Source organism: Elephas maximus, chromosome 7, assembly GCF_024166365.1.
Source record: "Elephas maximus indicus isolate mEleMax1 chromosome 7, mEleMax1 primary haplotype, whole genome shotgun sequence".
Lineage (NCBI taxonomy): Eukaryota > Metazoa > Chordata > Mammalia > Proboscidea > Elephantidae > Elephas > Elephas maximus.
Window position 1 is genome coordinate 7013560 of NC_064825.1, and position 19004 is coordinate 7032563.

Below are 19004 nucleotides of genomic sequence, written 5' to 3' on the forward strand. Positions count from 1 at the left end.
CTCTCTGTTCCACTTCTCATGTGCAAATCCCACTCCACAGAGGCAGTCCCTTTTTTTTAACCCTTGTAGCTCTTTATTCTGATATTTGCCTAAATAAACAGTGTTGCTAAATATCATGCTTATACTGCTATTTCTTGATGTATACATTTTAGACATTATCTGTTGACTTTCTACTATAGAAAATTCAGAGCTAAACTTTCCTGATCATATTTTATGTTAAGAAAAAATATTAGAGAAAGAATGCTAGTGTAGTTAGTATAAAAAATAAGATTTAGAGTTTATTTTGGCTAATGACTATTTTTTTTTTTTTTTTGCTAATGACTATTTTTAAAAACTTAAGTAGAGGGTAAGATTCAAGCTTTCATTGTTGACCAAATGACAATCTTGTAGGATTTATAATGTCCTAATATTTTTCAGTACTGTACTGGGTAATTTTGATTCTTTTCTTATCCCTTAGCTGCAAGTCTTGCTGAGAATTTCAGCATTTTTGTGTACTTTTGTCTCTCTGTAATATTTCTATTTAGAAACTTCACATGCATCCTCCTAACAAGAATTTTTGGCAAGTGTAAACCCCAAATCAATCTGTTTTGCACTTTTAGATGCACTACCTCATCTATGGGAAGGGATTCCAGACCTGGGAATATTCCCCAGTTTATGCCATTCGCTCCTATGCTTACCTCTTGCTTCATGCCTGGCCAGCTGCATTTCATGCAAGAATTCTACAGACTAATAAGGTAAGGGCAGCCCAACATGGACATAATCACAGCTGATCAGGAGGTAAGTCTCTGGAACAGTTTTGAGAAAAGGACAAACTAGTTTGGTAGTTAGGAGGGGACTTTTTTTGGAGTAGTTATTTATTCATTCATTCATCACTCAGCAAGTATTTACCAGACACTCTGTTAAGTGTGGTGGGTGTAACGTTGACTAAGTGTCTGTCCTCATGGAACTTACAGTTTAATGGTAAAGATGAATATTGAACAAGTACCTATAAATGTGATGGGTCTTACGGAAGAAGAATATAATGTGTAGTGCGTTAGCATATTACCAAAACAAAACAAAACAAAACACTATTGCTATCGAGTCAATTCTGACTCATAGCAACCCTATAGGATAGAGTAGAACTGCCCCATGGGGTTTCCAAGGAGTGCCTGGTGGATTTGAACTGCCGACCTTTCGGTTAGCAGCCATAGCTCTTAACCACTATGCCACCAGGGTTTCTGGTAACAATTTACAAAAAAAACCTGCTGCCGTTGAGTCGATTCCGACTCATAGCGACCCTATAGGACAGAGTAGAGCTGCCCCATTACGAGGGCCTATTTTAAACAGAATGCTGAAGGATAATTAGAAGTTAACTAAGACCTAACCTGATTAGCTTTCAGAAGTTTAATTCTGATGTGTCTTGGTGGGGATTTCTTTGGGTTTCTTTTGTTGGGAGTTTGTCTACCTTCTTATATATGTAGGCGTATGTCTTTTCCCAAATTTGGAAGTTTTCAGCCATTATTTTTTCAAGGACTTTTTTAGCCCTGCTATCTTTCTTCTTTCCTTCTGGGACTTTGATGACATGAATGCTAGATCGTTTCTTATGGTCCTGCAGGTCCCTGAGATGTTCCTTCTTTTTTGTTTTCCCTCTTCTTGTTCAAACTGAGCAATTTCTGTTATTCTGTGTTCCAGTTCACTGATTCTCTCCTCTGTCCACTCCATTCTGCTATTGAGCCCACCCAGTGAGTTTTTTTATTTGGTTATTTCAGTTCTAAAATTTCCATTTGGTTCTTTATATCTTTCATTTTTTAGCTGAGACTTTCTATTTCTTTACTAAGACTTTATTTTTATTTGTTTTAAGCATGTTCTTGATTGCTCGCTAAAGCATTTTTAAGATGACTGCTTTAAAATTTTGCCAAGTAATTCTAACATCTCTCATCTCAGTGTTGGCATCTAGTGATTGTCTTCTTTCATTCAGTTTGAGGTCTTTGGATTTTGATGTAATGAGTGGTTTTCAGTTGAAACCTGGGTATTTTGGGAATTATGTTATGAAACTCTGAATCTTATTTATGGGCCAAGCACGCTTCTTCTGTAACACTCTGCTCCTCTGGATCTGATTTAAACCTTTGTTTAAAGGTTCAAATCCACCAGCTTGTTACTGCCAGACGGGATTAGAAGTCCAGGTTCCCCCCTAGTCCTGTTGACACCCAAGGGGGAATGACTTCTTGTACTGCTGGGTGAGAATAGGCGTTCCAGTTCCCTCTTCCTCCCAGACCTCCATTGACACCACGGGAGTGGAGTGTTGCCTTTCTATCACTGGGAAATGGTGAAAGGCCTGACTCTGCTAGGTCTCCTTTGACACTATCCCACTGGGGAGGGACAGGGGTAGCTCATTACTGCTGGGTGGAGGGGTGGAAGTCCAAGCTCTCCATGTGGTGTGTGCTGACACCATGGTAGGGGGGAATGCTTGTTTCCACCAGGAGTGGATGAAAGTCCTGGCCCGCTTCTTGATCTTGGCTGGCATGTGTTAGAGTAGAGCCACAGTTTTTTCTGTGGTGTTTGACTGGAGTAGAACAGTTATTGTCTTCAAGTTTTCTGTCTTTCTAGGCTGCTCCTTTCCTGACCTTTTGGCTAGAGAGAACAGGCCTTTTTTTTGTCTGTGCCTGTTGGCGTTTCTGGGTTGCCAGCTTCTTCAGCTTCAAGTCTGGAATATAAGGAGCAAGAAGAAAACCCAGGGAAATGACCGCTGTGCTCCGAAGTCCCTAGCCAATCTGCCTTCTTTTCTCCACCTTTCAGAGTCTTTTTAGGTTTGCTTTACATACAACATCCAGGGTGTCTAGTTATATTTAGTGGGGGAAATACGATAAAGCATGGCTAGTGCATAACTTCCTGGAAGCAGAAGTGCCTGATAAGAGAACTGAAGGGTAAGTAGCAGTTGTCTAGGTAAAAGGAAGAATGAAGGTGAGGGAGGAAATGGGGAGTAACCATCTAGGCTCTTCTGTTCTGTTCCTGAATACAACTATGGTTTGTATTGTTACTTAACTTAGGTTAATTTTTAACTTTCTAAATGTGTGTGTGTATTTTCTCCAATTAGCTGAGGAGTCCTTGTGGCTAGAATCCTTGAACAAAATTTATCTGTATTCCTGACAGCATCTGCAATAGTGCTCAGATATAGCAGGTTTTTAGTACATTTTTTTAAATGAATGAATGAATCTGGGCATTTACTGGATTGCTTTATTGAACTCATTTTGGAATTTTTTGGTTATAGTGATGAAAATGGAAATATTTCCAAATTATATGCACAGATAGTAGTCATATATATTTAAGTAGAGCTTCTCTTTTTTTTTTAATATATTCTGAGGAATTCAGCGCTTTTAAACACGTACTGTAGAATAAAAGCTATCTGATATAAACCGTATATTATTTTGACTTTTTAAAATCCATGTTATTAATTATAAAATTAACAAAACCGTATTACAGAAGTTTGGAAGATAGAAGGAAAAAACACGTAAATCCCGCTAGCTTGATATAGCTATTTTTACCATTTTATTACATTTCTTTCCAGTCTTTTCATACACGGATACAGTTTCCATAGCTGTAATTCTTGGTGTATAAATAGTATTACATTATGCATTTTCATTTAATATTTTGTAATGATCAGTACCTGATACATTGTGTTTGTTTAAGAAATGCTTGTTGAATAAGTGAGCGTTATATTGTACGAGTTATTCCACTGCCCTCAGAACCATAAACTTTAATATCTGTATAATATTCCATGAAAGAGACGGAGCATGATTTACTTCATCATTACTTTATGTTGGACATTTTATTGTTAAAAATTTTTTTTTTTTTTACAAAAATTAATAGTGCTGCATCTAACGTTTTCATGAGTAGATCTTTTTTTCCCACCCATATTTTAAGTTACTTCTGTGAACTGGCGTCATAGAAGTAGATATACTGAGTCTAGGGATATGACTATTTTTATAATTCTTGATCATAAAACTTTTCAAAAAGACTATAACAGTGTATAATGTCATTAACAAGTGAGAGTGTTTTTAAGATTTTTTGTAACTTGTACCTGTAATTACTATTTTCTTGTTCTGGCTTTCTTTCAGATTCTTGTCTTTTACTTTTTGCGATGTCTCCTGGCTTTTGTGAGCTGTATTTGTGAACTTTACTTTTATAAGTGAGTATAAGCCCTTTGCTTCTAAAAGTGCTGTGAGGAACCTCAATATAGAATAGATTATCTCTGATCATCCAGGCGGTGATTAGAAATAGAAAATACTTTTCTTCTAGCTGCTAGTATTATATCTGAAGTGCAACTTCTTGTTTGAAACGAGCAGTTGGAGGGAATATTTTTAGTTATCACTTTCTTTCCTAATGCTCATAAATACCTGATCCTCATATTATTAATTTAAATTCCGATTGTACACATCTAACTGGTTCTTGGTAGGATTTAGTAGAACCTTATTTCTGGCCGTAAGATATAGGATCATGATTTATCTCTTCCCCTAGAGTTTAAATGGTAGGAAACTTCCCAGTGTGGGACTCACAGCTCTTATTTGCATCCAATAAATTGTCTTTCACAAAGTAATTATTGATTGATTAATATTAGTAGAAGTATTGAGCATTTAAATGTTCCAGTAATAAAAATAGCCACCTTTTTTGTGTGACACTTAGCAAACATTTTATTTTGATAACGTTCTAAAAGGTATTTGGATCTAACGAGCATTATTAAAAATCTTCCCAAGGTCAGCACAAAAAAATCAGGTTTCTATACATCAGCAGTGAACATTCTGAAAAGAAAATTGAGGAAACAATTCCATTTACAATAGCACCTAAAGGAATAAAATACCTAGGAATAAATTTAACCAGGGAGGTGAAAGACTGGTATGCTGAAAACTAAAACATTACTGAAAGAAATTAAAGATGACCTAAATAAATGCAAGGACATTCATGTTCATGGATTGGAAGAATTAGTATTGTTAAGATGCCAGTATTATTCAGAGCAAACTACAGATTCAAAGTAACCCCTTTAAAATTCCAATAACCTTCTTTGCAGAAATGGAAAAGATAATCCTCAAATTTACATGGAAATGCAAGGGGCCTGAATACCCAAATCAATCTTGAAAAAGAACAACAAAGTAGGAGGGCTCACACATCCTGATTTCAAATTATATTATAAAGCTGCAGTAATTAAAACAGTCTCGTACTGGCCTAATGATAGACAAAGAGACAAATGGAATAGGATTGAGAGTCCAGAAATAAACCTATACACCAATGGTGTGATGGTTAAGGTTATGTGTCAACTTGGCTAGGCCATGATTCTCAGTGGTTTGGCAGATACGTAATCATCCTACATTTTGTGATTTGATATGAATAGCCAATCAGTTGAAAGGGGAGTTTCCTTGAGGGTGTGGCCTGCATCCAGTATATATGGATATACTGGCAAAGCTCCTTCCCTCTCGATTCCGCATCGACTCATCATCCTCTGACTTCTGGCTCTTGGAATGTTAGCCAGCAGCTTGCTGCCTGACCTGCAGGTTTGGGGATTCACCTGCTCCCACAGCCGTGTGAGCCAACAGCATGCCATCTGACCTGCCAGTTTTGAGTCCATCAGCCTGGCAACCACATAAGTCAGGAGAAGCCTCCAGCCTGATGCCTGATTCACAGATTTGGGACTTGCCAGCCTTCGCAACTGTGTGAACCACTTTTTTGAAGTAAATCTCTCCGTATATGTAATTATATATATATACTTTACCGGTTTTGCTCCTCCAGAGAATCCAGCCTAAGACATTTGGTGCCAAGAGTGTTCTAGAGTAACAAACTTACAATGGGTACTTAAGTCTGGCTAGTCTTAAAGGCGCTGATGACCCTACTTCCAGTAGTAATCAGGGTATTGCTAATCCATGGTGTAAGGTGTGAATAGAAATATGCAAAATATCACCACCATTGGATTAGATATTTGTGAGAGACAAGGCTCTAGGTGATTACATAATTGATACTTTTTTACGATTATGTCAGAATGAGAAGTATCAGGAAGCTAGCTGGTTGGGCCTACTTTCGCTAGACAAAGTGATGAAAGAAAGGGATGGGCTCAAAGCTTCAGAGTCACAGCTCAAGTGCTGTATACAAGATTTGAAAGTTGCCACTTGTGCCCTGAAAGGAAGGCTTATTTCATACAGTAACAGAGTTGATACTGCCAAAAACCAAACCCAGAGTCTTATTGTAAGAGTGGTAAAATTACAACACCAACTGAATTCTCAACCTCAAATGGTATCTGAAGTTACAGTAAGGGCATTAATTGGAAAGAAATGGTATCCTGAAACTTGGGATGGGGACATATGGGCAAATAATCAGGAAACTGGGGATACCGAGCCCCCAAATTCTGTTGAACCACTCCTGCCAACACAACCAGGCCCCTTATTCCCATTTGAAGAGATTACTCCATCTTTGTCTGCTAAGTCACCCTTCCCCAGTAAAACCATTGTCCCATCCACGCTCATCTATTGAGATTAACTTAGCTGTGCTTGAAGAGTCTTTGAGATATCACCTAGGGTATTGCCTGGGGCTGCACCTGTGGCAGATACCTTACAAGACATTGCTGAATGTCCCCAGGACCTGCTCCCACCACTCATTTTTGCATCTAGACCTATAACTAGACTTAAGTCCCTTCAAGCCCCCAAAATTGAAGTACAAAGTGTGACCCAGGAGGAGGTATGCTATACTACAAAAGAACCATGTGATTTTCCAATACATACAAACAGAAACCTGGGGAATATATGTGGGAATGGCTGCTAAGGGTGTGGGATAATGGTGCAAGGGACATAAAGTTGAATCAGTCTGAGTTTACTTATACGGGCCCACTAAGCACAGGTTTTTCATTCACCGTTTGAGCTCGAGAGGTTAGGAAAGGATGTTTATTCGGTTGGCTCACTGAAGCATGGATTATGTGGTGGCCTACACTAAATCAAGTTGAAATGCCAGACCTGCCTTGGTATATTATAGAAGAAGGTATCCAAAGGCTTAGGGAAAGTGGAGTGTTAGAGTAGATTTATCAGGTTAGACCCACAGACCCACACATGGAGTGCCCAGAGGACATACCTTTTACCACAACTGTTAGGAACAGATTTGTGAAGGGAGCCTCAGCATCCTTGTCATGAAATGAATCGTGTCACCCAAAAATGTGTCAACTTGGCTAGGACATATTTCCAGTGTTTTAATCATCTAGTGCTGCTATAGCAGAAATTCCACAAGTGGATGGCCTTAACAAAGAGAAATTTGTTCTCTCATAGTCTAGTAGGGTAGAAGTCCAAATTCAGGGCATCAGCTCCAGGGAAAGGCTTTCTCTGCTGGCTCTGGAGGAAGGTCCATGTCATTAATCTTCCCTTGGCCTAGGAGCTTCTCCTAGCAAGAACCACAGGTCCAAAGGACATGCTCTGCTCCGGGCACTGCTTTGTTGGTGGTATAAGGTCCCCTTGTCTCTCTGCTCGCTTCTCTCTTTTATATCTCAGATTGGCTTAAGACGCTATTTAATCTTATAGAGCTTATCAATATAACTGCCACTAATCCATTTTTTTTTTTTGCCTTTTCTCATTTTTTTATTTAAGTGAAGTCATATAATATTTGTCCTTTTGTGACTGACTTATTTCACTCAGCATAATGTCAAGCTCCATCCCTATTGTAGCACGTATCAAGACTTCATTTCTCCTGCTGGCTGAGTAGTAGTCCATTGTACATACATACCTCATTTTGTTTATTCATTCATCCGTTTCCACCTTTTGGCTGTTGCAGATAGTGCTGCAGTGAACATTGGTGTACAAGTCTCTGGGTATCTGCTTTCAATTCTTTTGTGTATATATCTAGGAGTGGAATTGCTGGGTCATAACGGTAGTTTTATTTTTAGTTTTTTGAAGGAACTGCCACTCTGTTTTCCACAAAGGTGGTACCATTTTGCATTCCCACCAGCAATGGATAAAGGTTCCAGTTTCCCCTCATCCTAGCCAACATTTGTTATTTTCTGTTTTTTGTTTTTTTTTAATCTTAGCTGTCCTTGTAGGAGTGAGCTGGTACCTCATTGTGGTTTTCATGCATCTCTCTGATAGCCAGTCAGTGTCTTTTCATGTGTTTGGTGGCCATTTGAATGTCCTCTTTGGTGAAATGTCTGTTCAAGTACTTTGCCCATTTTATGATTCAGTTGTCTTTCTGTACATATTTTTATTATTAGATTCTGGTTGGATATATGGTTTCCAAAGATATTCTCCCAGTCAGTAGCTTGTCTTTTCACTTTTTTTGTAAAGTCTTTTTTTTTTTAAATAATTTTTATTGTGCTTTAAGTGAAAGTTTACAAATCAAGTCAGTCTGTCACATAGAAGCTTACGTACACCTTACTACATACTCCCGTTTACTCTCCCCCTGATAAGTTAGCCTGCTCCCTCCTTCCAGACTCTCCTTTCGTGACCCTTTTGCCAGTTAATCCATCTTATTAACATCATAGTGATAGAATTTATAACACAGGGAAATCACATCAGATGACAAAATGGTAGACAGTCATATGGTACTGGGAATCATGTCCTAACCAAGTTGACAGATATTTTGGGGGGACGCAGCTCAATCCGTGACACCCAGTATTGTGTGATTGTCTACCATTCTGTCATATGATGTGATTTTCCTATGTGTTGTATACAGGGAAGTATGATGTTAATGAGGCAGAATTAGAGCCAGTTATGTTAATGAGGCAGAACTCAATCTAGAAGATTAGGTTGTGTCTTAAGTAAATCTCTTTTGAGACATAAAAGAGAGAAATGAGCAGAAAGATGGGGGAACTTCATACCACCAAGAAACAAGAGCCAGGAGAATACCTCCTCCTTTGGGCCCGAGGTGCCTGCACTGAGAACATCCTTGACCAGGGTAGATTGATGACAAGGACCTTCCCCCAGAGCCAACAGAGAAAGCCCTGGAGCTGGCACCCTGAAATCAGACTTCTAGCCTCCTCGACTAACAAAAAAAACCCAAACCTACTGCCGTTGAGTCGATTCCAACTCATAGAGACCCCATAGGACAGCTTCCGAGACTGTGAGAGAATAAATTTCTCTTTGTTAAAACCACCGACTTTTGGTATTTCTGTTATAGCAACACTAGATAACTAAGAAAATACTTGAAGACTGCTGTGATTGCTATTTTACGTAAGTCAGAGTTGATAGTGGGAACTGCCCCCACTGAATTAAGACACCTAACTACAGTGGGGCTGATTGGACCCTGGGTGGTAGGGGCCATGTGGCAGCACTGAATCGACAAGGATAAGTTGGGCATGGTTACTGTAGTAGTGTCTGGCTTGTTACAGGGCTGTAGTAGAGACTGAATGCTTAACCTTGGGCTACCAAGTCACCGTGTGGCTTGAGCTGCCCATCATGAACTGGGTGTTGTCTGACCCGTGGAATCATGAAGTCGTACATACACAGCAGCACTCCATCAAGTGGAAGTGATATATACGAGATTGGGCTCAAGCAGAACTTGAAGGCACAAATAAAATACATGAGGAAGTGTCCCAAATGCTAATGCTCCCCACACCTGTTATATTACCTTCCATCTCCCAGTCTGCACCTGTGGTCTCATGAGAAGTTCCTTATGATGAATTGACTAAGGAAGATAAAATGAATGACTGGTTTACAGATGGTTCTGTACGATATGCAGGCACCACTTGAAAGTGGACAACAGCAGCACCGCATCCCATTTCTGGGACCTCCCTACAGGTCAGTGGTGAAGGGAAAGCCTCCCAGTGGGCAGAACTTCAAGAAGTGCACCTGGTTGTTCATTTTGCTAGGAAAGAGGCGGCCAGATATGTGGTTGTGTTCTCATTCATGGGCCGTGGTCAGTGGTTTCACTGGATGGTCAGGGACTTAGACGGAACATGATTGGAAAATTGGTGACAAGGAGTTATGGGGAAGAGGTGCGTGGATAAACCTTTCTGAAGTGAAGATATTTGTGTTTCATGAGAATGCTTGCCAAAGGATGATCTTGGCAGAGGAGGACTTTAACAATCAAGTGGATACCAGTCGGCCTCTTTGCTCAGTCACTTTGTCGTTGCCCAGTGAGCTCATGAGCGAAGTGGTCGTGGTGGCAGGGATGGAGGCTATGTATGGGCTCAGCAACACGGCGTCTTCCAGCTTCCAGGGCAGACTTTGCTACAGGTACTGCTGAGTGCCCAGTCTGCCAGCAACGGAGACCAACACTGAGTCCCTGATACGGCTCCATTCCTAGGGGCAATCAGCCAGCAAACTAGTGGCAAATTAATTATATCAGACCGCTTCCATCCTGGAAAGGGCGGCATTTTTTTCTTACAGGGATCAAGCTCTCTGGATACGCATTTGCCTTCACCGCATGCAATGACTTAGAGCGCCTTATCCATCGTCAAGTATCCCACACAGCGTTGTCTCGAATCAGGGAACCCATTTCACAGCAAATGAAGCACAGCAGTGGGCCCATGCTCATGGAATTCACTGGCCCTACCATGTTTCCCATCATCCTGAAGCAGCTTGCTTTATAGAATGATGGAATGGCTTCTAAAGACACAATTATGGCACCAACTAGGTGACAATACCTTGCAGGGTTGAAGCAGTGTTCTGTAGGAGGCTGTATATGCTTTAAATCATCATTCATATATAGGATTCATGGGTCCAGGAATTAAGGGGTGGAAATGGGAGTGTCACCAGTTACTATGACCACTAGTGACCTTCTCACAACATTTTTGCTTCCTGTCCTCACGACCCTATGCTTTGCGGTCCTAGAGGTCTTAGTTCCAAAGGAAGGAATGCTCCCACTAAGAGACACAACACTAATTTCATTGAACTGCAGGTTAAGAACGCCATCTGGCCGCTTGGGCTCCTCATGCCTCTGAATCAGTAGGCAAAGATAGAGGTTACTGTATTGGTTCATGTGATTGATCCTGATGATCAAGGGGAAATTGAATTGATATTACATAATGGAAGTAAAGAAGAGTATGTTTGGAATATAGAAGATTCCTTAGGACATCTCTTAGTACTGCTATGCCCTTTATTAAAGTCAGTGGAAAACTATAGTAACCCAATTCTGACGTGACTGCTACTGGTCCACACCTTTCAGGAATGAAAGTTTGAGTCACCCCACCAGGCAAAGAACCATGACCAGCTGAGTATTTGGTGAGGATAAAGAGAATATGGAATGGTTGGTAGAAGAAGGTAGTTCTAAATACCAGGTACAACCTTGTGACTAGTCGCAGAAATGAAGACTGTAATTATGAGCATTTCTTCCTTGGACGTGTGCATCGAATATTTTAGTCTTATTCACTTACAAAATGTAAGATGTAAATGGGGCTAATATGTTTTTGGTTGTATGCATGTTAGTTGTATCATGTTAGGCACAAGTATGTCTTTGTAATTGTCTTTATTTAGAGATTATATGTGGTTTAAGGAGATGCGTACAGGTGCCAAGTTGACAAGGGGTGGACTGTGATGGTTAAAGCTATGTGTCAACTTTGCTAGGCCATGATTCTCAGTTAGGCATTAACACAGTGGCTTGGCAGATATTATGTAATCGTCCTCCATTTTTTTTTATCTGCTGTGAGCAGCCAATCATTTGAAATGGGAATTTCTTCGGGGGTGTGGCCTATACCAGTATATATGGATGTTCTGGCAAAGCTTGTTCCCTCTCAATCCTACATCTGACTCATCATTCTGTGACCTCTGGTTCTTGGGACGTGAGCCAGCAGCTTGCCACCCAGTCAGATTTTTGGATTCACCAGCCCCCACAGCCCCGTGAGCCAGCAGCTTGCCGTCTGACCTGCCAGTTTGGGTTTGTCAGCCTCTGCAACCACACGAATCAGGAGACGCCTCCAGCCTGACGCCTGCTGCAGGGATTTGGGACTTGGCGGCCTCCGCAACTGCATGAGCCATTTTCTTGAAATAAATCTCTCTTTGTATATATTTGTATATATACTCTTCACTGGTTTTGCTTCTCCAGAGAACCCGGCCTAAGACATATGGTCAACTGATTTTTGGCAAGGGTGCTAAGTCTATCCAACGGGTAAAGAATAGTCACTTTACCAAGTAGTGATGGGACAACTGGATTTCCACATGTAAAATAAGAAAAGCTGGACCATACCTCGCAAAATATACGAAAACGAACACAAAATTGATCAAGGATCTAAACGTAAGAACCAAAACCGTAAAACTCTTAGAAGGAAACAGAGGTAATACTTTGGGATCTAGTTTTTGACACTAAAAGTGGAAGCAACAAAATACAAAATAGACAAATTACATTTCATCAATATTAAAAATTTGCATACAACAAAAGTCTTTATCAACAGAGTGAAGAGACACCCTACAGATTGGGAGAAAAATTTTAGGAACCATATATCACATACAGGTTTAAGTTCCAGAGTATATAAAGAACTTTGCAACAAGAAGACAAACCAACCAAAAGATGGGCAAAGGACTTGAATAGACGTTTCACCAAAGAAGATGTACAGCTGGCCAACAAGCATACGAGAATGTGCTCAAAGTTATTAGTCTTTAGGAAAATGCAAATCAAAACTACGGTGAGATACCATATTACCCCCACTAGGAGAGGTATTATCTCAGAAAAGTGAAAAATAACAAGTGTTTGCAAGGATGTAGAGAAATTGGAACCTTCATCCATTGCTAATGGAATTGTAAAATGGTACAGCTGCTATGGAAAACAGTTTGGCAGCTCCTCAAAAAGTTAAACATAGGATTACCATATGACCCAGAATTCCCTTCGAGGTATATACACAAAAAATTGGAAAGCATGAATGTAAATAGATACTTGTATACCAATGTTCATTGTAGTACTATTCACAATAGGTGGAAACAGCCTAAATATCCAGCAGTGGATGAATGGCTGAACAGAATATAATATGTACATGCAATGGAATATTACTCAGCCATAAAGAGAAATGAAGTCCTGGTACATGCTATAAAACTGATGGACCTTGAAAACATTATGCTAAGTGAAATAAGTCAGTCACAAAAGGACAAATATTGTATGATCCTATTTATGTGAAATATCTAAAATTTGACAAATATATACAGACCACAGTTCTATTAGTGGCTACCAGGAGTTGGAGGGAGGGATAAAGGGGGAGTCATTGCTTAGGGCTCATTGAATTTCTGTTAAGGGTAATAGAAGAATTTAGAAACAATCAGCTGTGATGTTTGCACAATGTGATGAAAGTAATTTATGTTGCTGAATTGTACATGTAAAAAAAGTTGAAACGGTAAATATTTGTTATATATATTTTTACCCTACAAAATTTTTTTCCCACTCCAAAACAGCTAATATCAGATTAAAGAAAGCTCTGGCCTTGACTCTGGATGGAAGGGAGGAGAAAAAGGAAAGTTAGTGTTGCTTTTGAGTATTGTAACCATAAGTTGACCTTTATATACATGGGTTAGGGCCTGAATTCAAATCACCCGCATGGTCCCCAAAATTCCAAATTGAGAATTTATTTGAATTTTTTCTGAGTTGGTAGTGCCCTCAGGCATCTTGCAAAAGCAAATGTAAAATTTCTGTAGAGAAATGGACCCTTAACTCAGGTATCAAAGAATTACTTGTTTACTTGTTCTAAGAGGGAACAAAAGTCATGAGTGAGAGCCAGAAGAAATAACAATTAACAGAAAGTTGACCTGCAAAACTTTATTTATTGGCCAATATTGTATTACAAGTCCTGGCCACAGCAATAAGACAAGAGAAAGAGATAAAAGGTATCTGGATTGGAAAAGAAGTAAAATTTTCTCTATTCGTGGATGATATGATCCCATATATACAAAATCCCAAAGAGTCTACAAGAAAGCTTCTAGAGCTAATAGAGGAATTCAGCAGAGTTGCAGGATACAAGGCCAGCAAACAAAAATTAGCTGGGTTTCTATATACCAGCAGTGAAAAATCTTGAAAGGGAAGCTAGGGAAACAATTCCATTTACGATAGCACTTAAGAGAATAAAATACCTAAGAATAAATCTAACTAGGGACGTAAAGTACTAATACCATCAAAATCATAAAACATTGCTGGAACAGATTAAAGAAGACTTAAATGTGAAGATGTTTCGTGTTCATGGATTGTAAGACTTAATATTATTAAGATGTCAATACCACCCAAAGTGATCTATGGATTCAACACAATCCTGATCAAAATTCCAACAGCCCTCTTTATAGATACAGAAAAACCAGTCCTCAACTTTATAGGGCTTGGCAAGAGGCCCTGAATAGATAAAGCAATGTTGAAAGAGAAAAATGAAGTAGGAAGACTCACACTTCAGGGTTTTAAAACATACTATACAACCACAGTAATCAGAACAGCCTGGTACTAGACACATACATCAATGAAATAGAATTGAGAGTCCGGAAATAAACCCACACATCTGTGATCAACTGATTTTTGACAAGGCACTAAGTCCATTTGATCAAGAAAGAAGAGTTTCTTCAATAAATGATGCTGGGAAAATTGGATTTCACATGCAGAAAGGTGAAATAGGATCGATGCCTCATACAATATATAAAAACAAATTCAAAATGAATTAAGGACCTAAATATGCAGACTAAAATCATAAAATTCTTAGAAGAAAAGGTGGGGCAATGCTGTCGGGCCTAGCTTTTAACAATGGATTGTCTAATATAACAAAAGCACAAACAGCAAAAGGCAAAATGAATGGGACCTCATAAAAGTTAAAAAAAAATTTTGTTCATCAAAAGATTTTACCAAAGAAGTGAAAAGACAAGCTACTGACGGGGGAGAATATCTTCAGAAACCGTATATCCAATAAGAGTCTAATAACCAAAATATATATAAAACTTAAACAGCGTAACAGCAAAAAGACAAATAACCCAATCATGAAGTGGGCAAAGGACTTGAATAGACATTTCACCAAAGAGGACGTTCAAATGGCCACCAAATGCATGAAAAGATGCTCAACACTATTAGCCATCAGAGAGATGTAAATAAAAACCACAATGAGATACATTTCACTCCCGCTACCATGACTAATGAGTCGGAATCGTCTTGACGGCACTGGGTTTTTCTGGGTACCATGGCTAAGATAAAAAAACAAAACAAAAAAACCAGAAAATAACAAATGTTGGTGAGGATGTAGGAAAATTGGAACCCGTATCCATTGCTGGTGGGAATGCAAAATGTTACAGCTGTTGTGGAAAACAGTGTGGTGGTTCTTTAAAAAATTAAAAATAGAACTATCATACAACCCAACAATTCCACTCCTAGGTACATAGCCAAAAGACTTGAAGCGGAGTCAAACAGACACTTGTACACACCAGTGTTCACTGCAGCACTATTCGCAATAGCCAAAGGATGGAAACAACCTAAATGCCTATCGACAGATAAATAGATAAACAAAATGTGGTGCATACATACAATGGAATACTACTCAGCCAGTAGGAGAAAAGAAGTTTATCTGGAAATAGTCCTAATTTCACCTTCATATTTGAGAGACAGTTTTGCTGGATGTATGATTCTTGGCCGGCATTTTTTTTTCCATCAATGCTTTATATGAGTCATCCCACTGCCTTCTTGCCTGCATGATTTCTGCCGAGTAGTCCGAGCCTATTCTCATTGACTCTCCTTTGTAGGTGACTTTTTGTTTATCTGTAGCCACTCTTAAAATTCTCTCTTTATCTTTGGTTTTGGCAAGTTTGATTAGAAGTCTTGGTGACTTTCTTTTAAAAAAATCTACCTTATGTGGAGTTCGATGAACATCTTGGATAGGTACCTTCTCATCTTTCACGATACCAGAGAAGTTTTTGCCCACAAATCCTCAACAATTCTCTCTGTATTTTCTGGTATTCCTCCCTGTTCTGGTACTCCAGTCACTGTAGGTTATTTCTCTTGATAGAGTCCCACATGATTCTTAAGGTTTCTTCGTTTTTTTTAATTCTTCCATCTGACTTTTCTTCAAATACATTGGTGCCAGCTGCTTTATCTTCAAGCTCACAGATTCTGCCTTCCACTTGCTCACTTCTGCTCGTCTGACTTCCTACTGAGTTGTCTAATTCTGTAATTTTATTGTTAATCTTCTAAATTTCTGATTGGTGTCTTGTATGGATTTTTCCAGCTTATTAAATTTTTCATTATGTCCCCGAATAATCTTTTTAATTTCTTCAACTGCTTTATCTGTGTGTTCCTTGGTTTGTTCTGTGTATTGCCTGATTTCCTTCCTGATGTCTTGAAGAGTTTTGTATGTTAATCTTTTGTATTCTAGAAGATCCCTTGATTCTTTGTTTTGAGAGCTTGTTGAGGTGATCATGGTCTGTTTCTTTATGTGACTTGATATTGACTGTTGTCTCTGAGCCATCTGTAAGTTATTGTATTAGTTTATTTTATGTTTACATACTGTGTTGAAGCTTTCATGCTTTGTTTTGTTTTGACACGCCCAAATGGTTTGCTTGAGTGAGCTAGCTTGATTATTTTTGCCTTTGGAGCTCTGACGTCCTGTCCCCAGATGGCTAAAGCTGTTATCAGGTATATCAGTCTAGGAGTCCATTCATTTTTCTTGTATGAATTCAGCTCAGGTGCCCAGATAGCTGATCATCAAGTGTGTGGTACAGGCTCTTCCTTCAGTCTTACAGAGGCAGGGGTGATTGGTGTAGGTACCAGTATCTGGTTGCAGCAGGGGGTTATGCTCTGAACAAGGCAGGGGGCTGAGAATCATCCCGAGTGTCTCTGAGGAAAACGTATCCCTGTTCCCTAGAGTGTACAGATAGGTGGGTTCAGTAGACGGACCATGGGCACCCGATGTTTTTGGCTGTAAGAACTGGGAGGTACCAGTTATCCTTGGACCCCTGTTGCGGGTGGCTGAGTGACCTGAGTGGAGCCACCAGTCCTTACACCCCTGATGTGGGTAGGTGAGGACCCTGTTTAATAGGCAAAGCAAGGTCAAACATCAAATAGCTGCTTCTCCACCGCACAGTTGAAACAGTTGTAGTCTGCCAAAAAGGGCCTATTCTCCTGAAATAGGCCCACATAGGTCCATGCTGAGGGGAAAGGTTCTCAAAGTCCACAGACCATTTATGTCTGGACAGGAGCTGCTTCTGTCCTGAGCTCCCCTGGTAGCAGAGCTGGCAAATTATCTTTTCCCCCAGTTGCAAATTTATTCCTTCTTCAAGGCCGGGAGGATGGCTCTAGGCACTCAGCACCTATTTCAGGCCCAGGGAAATAAGCCTCTGAAGCCGGCTTGGGAGCAGGGGCACGGTAAAATATATGCAAGTACTTAGCTTTTGCCGAGATCGCCATTCTTCTCTGGTTCTAGAGATGTGAGTAGGCTGCGTGGCTGGCTGCTTCTCCCCGTGGAAACTGCAGCCGAAGGCTAGTACCAGCCTGCCGCAGCCAGCCGCTCCTGGGAATGGTGCCTGAGGGCTCCCCGCAATTAAGGTCTGGTTACTCCCTCCGCTTCTGAACCATCTCTTCCTCCCCCTGCCCCTCAGTTCGTCTTCTAACTTTGCCTTTGATGTTCAGGGCTCCTAGCCTGTCATAAGTATACTCATTTCACTTGTTTTTTGGGGTCTTTGTTGTAAGAGGGCTCGCCGGAAGCATCTGTCTATTCCGCCGTCTTTGCCCCGCCGCTCTAAAAGAAGTCATGATACATGCTACAGTATGTATGGAGCTTGAAGACATTATGCTGAGTGGAATAAGTCAATCATAAAAGGACAAGTATATGACTTCCCTTATATAAAAAGACAAGAAAAGACAAATATATAGAGACCAAAGTTTATAAGTGGTTACCAGGGACAGCAGGGAGGGGGAAAGAGAAGGTTAATGGTGATGGAATTCCAAGTGCAGTCAATAAGTTGTACACCTGTAAAAAGTTAAATTGGCAAAAGTTGTGTGATAGATATACTTACAGCAATAACAAAGAGTAGGAGCTGAGGCTGCTTATGTACAACCAAACACCTCATGGGATTTGATTCCTTGGTTTGGAGGTTTTAGGTCATACTTTCATGGAATATTCTAGTTGATTGGCCTAATAATGTGTTTAGTGCTTCTGTTCTACCTCCTAATTCTTTGTGTAGTGTCTGGGGTCTTTAAAAGCTTCCTAGTGGCCATCCAAGGCACGCAATTGGTCTCTATTCCCCTGGAGCAACAAAGGAAGAAGGAGAGTCAGGAATAGAAGGAGTAACGGCTAACTGCCTCCATGAACAACTGCCTCCTTTGCCATGAGACCAGAAGAACTGGGTGGTGCCTGGCTGCCATTACTGAACATTTTGATTAAAGATTCTGTAGAAGAATCCCTATCAAAAGAAGGGAAATGCAGAACAGAATTTCTGATTCTCATGGACTCCAGAATTTCTAGAGTCATGAAGGTTGGATGAATCCCTGAAACAATTTACCTGAGATAATCTTTAAACCAAACATATCCCCTGAAGTCTTAAAACCAAACAATAGTTTAGCTGAACTAATAAGAAGGATCCACCTTGAGCATTATGCTCTTGTAAGAACTGTCTATATGGGATCACGATAACAGCAGCAACTCAAGATTAGATAGGAACCTTAAGGGGTAGTGAGTTTATGTTACTGGGGGAGGAACAATTCAGAAAAGGAGGGTGAGGATGGTCACGTAACAGTGTAGTCAGTGTCACTGAGTTGTACCTGTAGACACTTCTGAATTGGTATATGTTTTGCTGTGTGTTTTTGTCAACAACAAAGTAAATAAAATTTAAAAAACAACACAATAGTTTAATAAAGAATGTCTGCCTTGAGCATTGTGCTCTTTTCAAGATCTGTGTGGGATCAAATTGACAACAGCAACTCGAAAGATTAGATAGGAAATTTGGGGAGAAGCGAGTTTATGTTAATGGACAGGGAACTACTCAGAAAAGGAGGGTGAAAATGATTGTACAACTTGAAGAATGTAATCAGGGTCACTGAATTGTACATGTAGAAACTGTTAAATTGGTATATGTTTTGCTGTATATATCCTCGACGATAGCAACAACATAAATTTTAAACTTTATTGCAAATTA

At 39.8% G+C, this 19004-nt stretch overlaps 1 protein-coding gene across 5 annotated transcripts in view; it reads left to right on the plus strand.

Annotated features, from left to right (window-relative positions):
• The window catches only part of ALG9 (ALG9 alpha-1,2-mannosyltransferase), a 117188-nt gene that overhangs the window by 1819 nt on the left and 96365 nt on the right, over positions 1-19004 (plus strand). For all 5 annotated transcript variants that reach the window (XM_049889278.1, XM_049889275.1, XM_049889276.1 and 2 more), the window contains exons 3-4: positions 600-734; positions 4095-4165. In XM_049889278.1, the coding sequence (XP_049745235.1) occupies positions 600-734; positions 4095-4165 (206 nt within the window). The remainder of the gene's footprint in view (positions 1-599; positions 735-4094; positions 4166-19004) is intronic.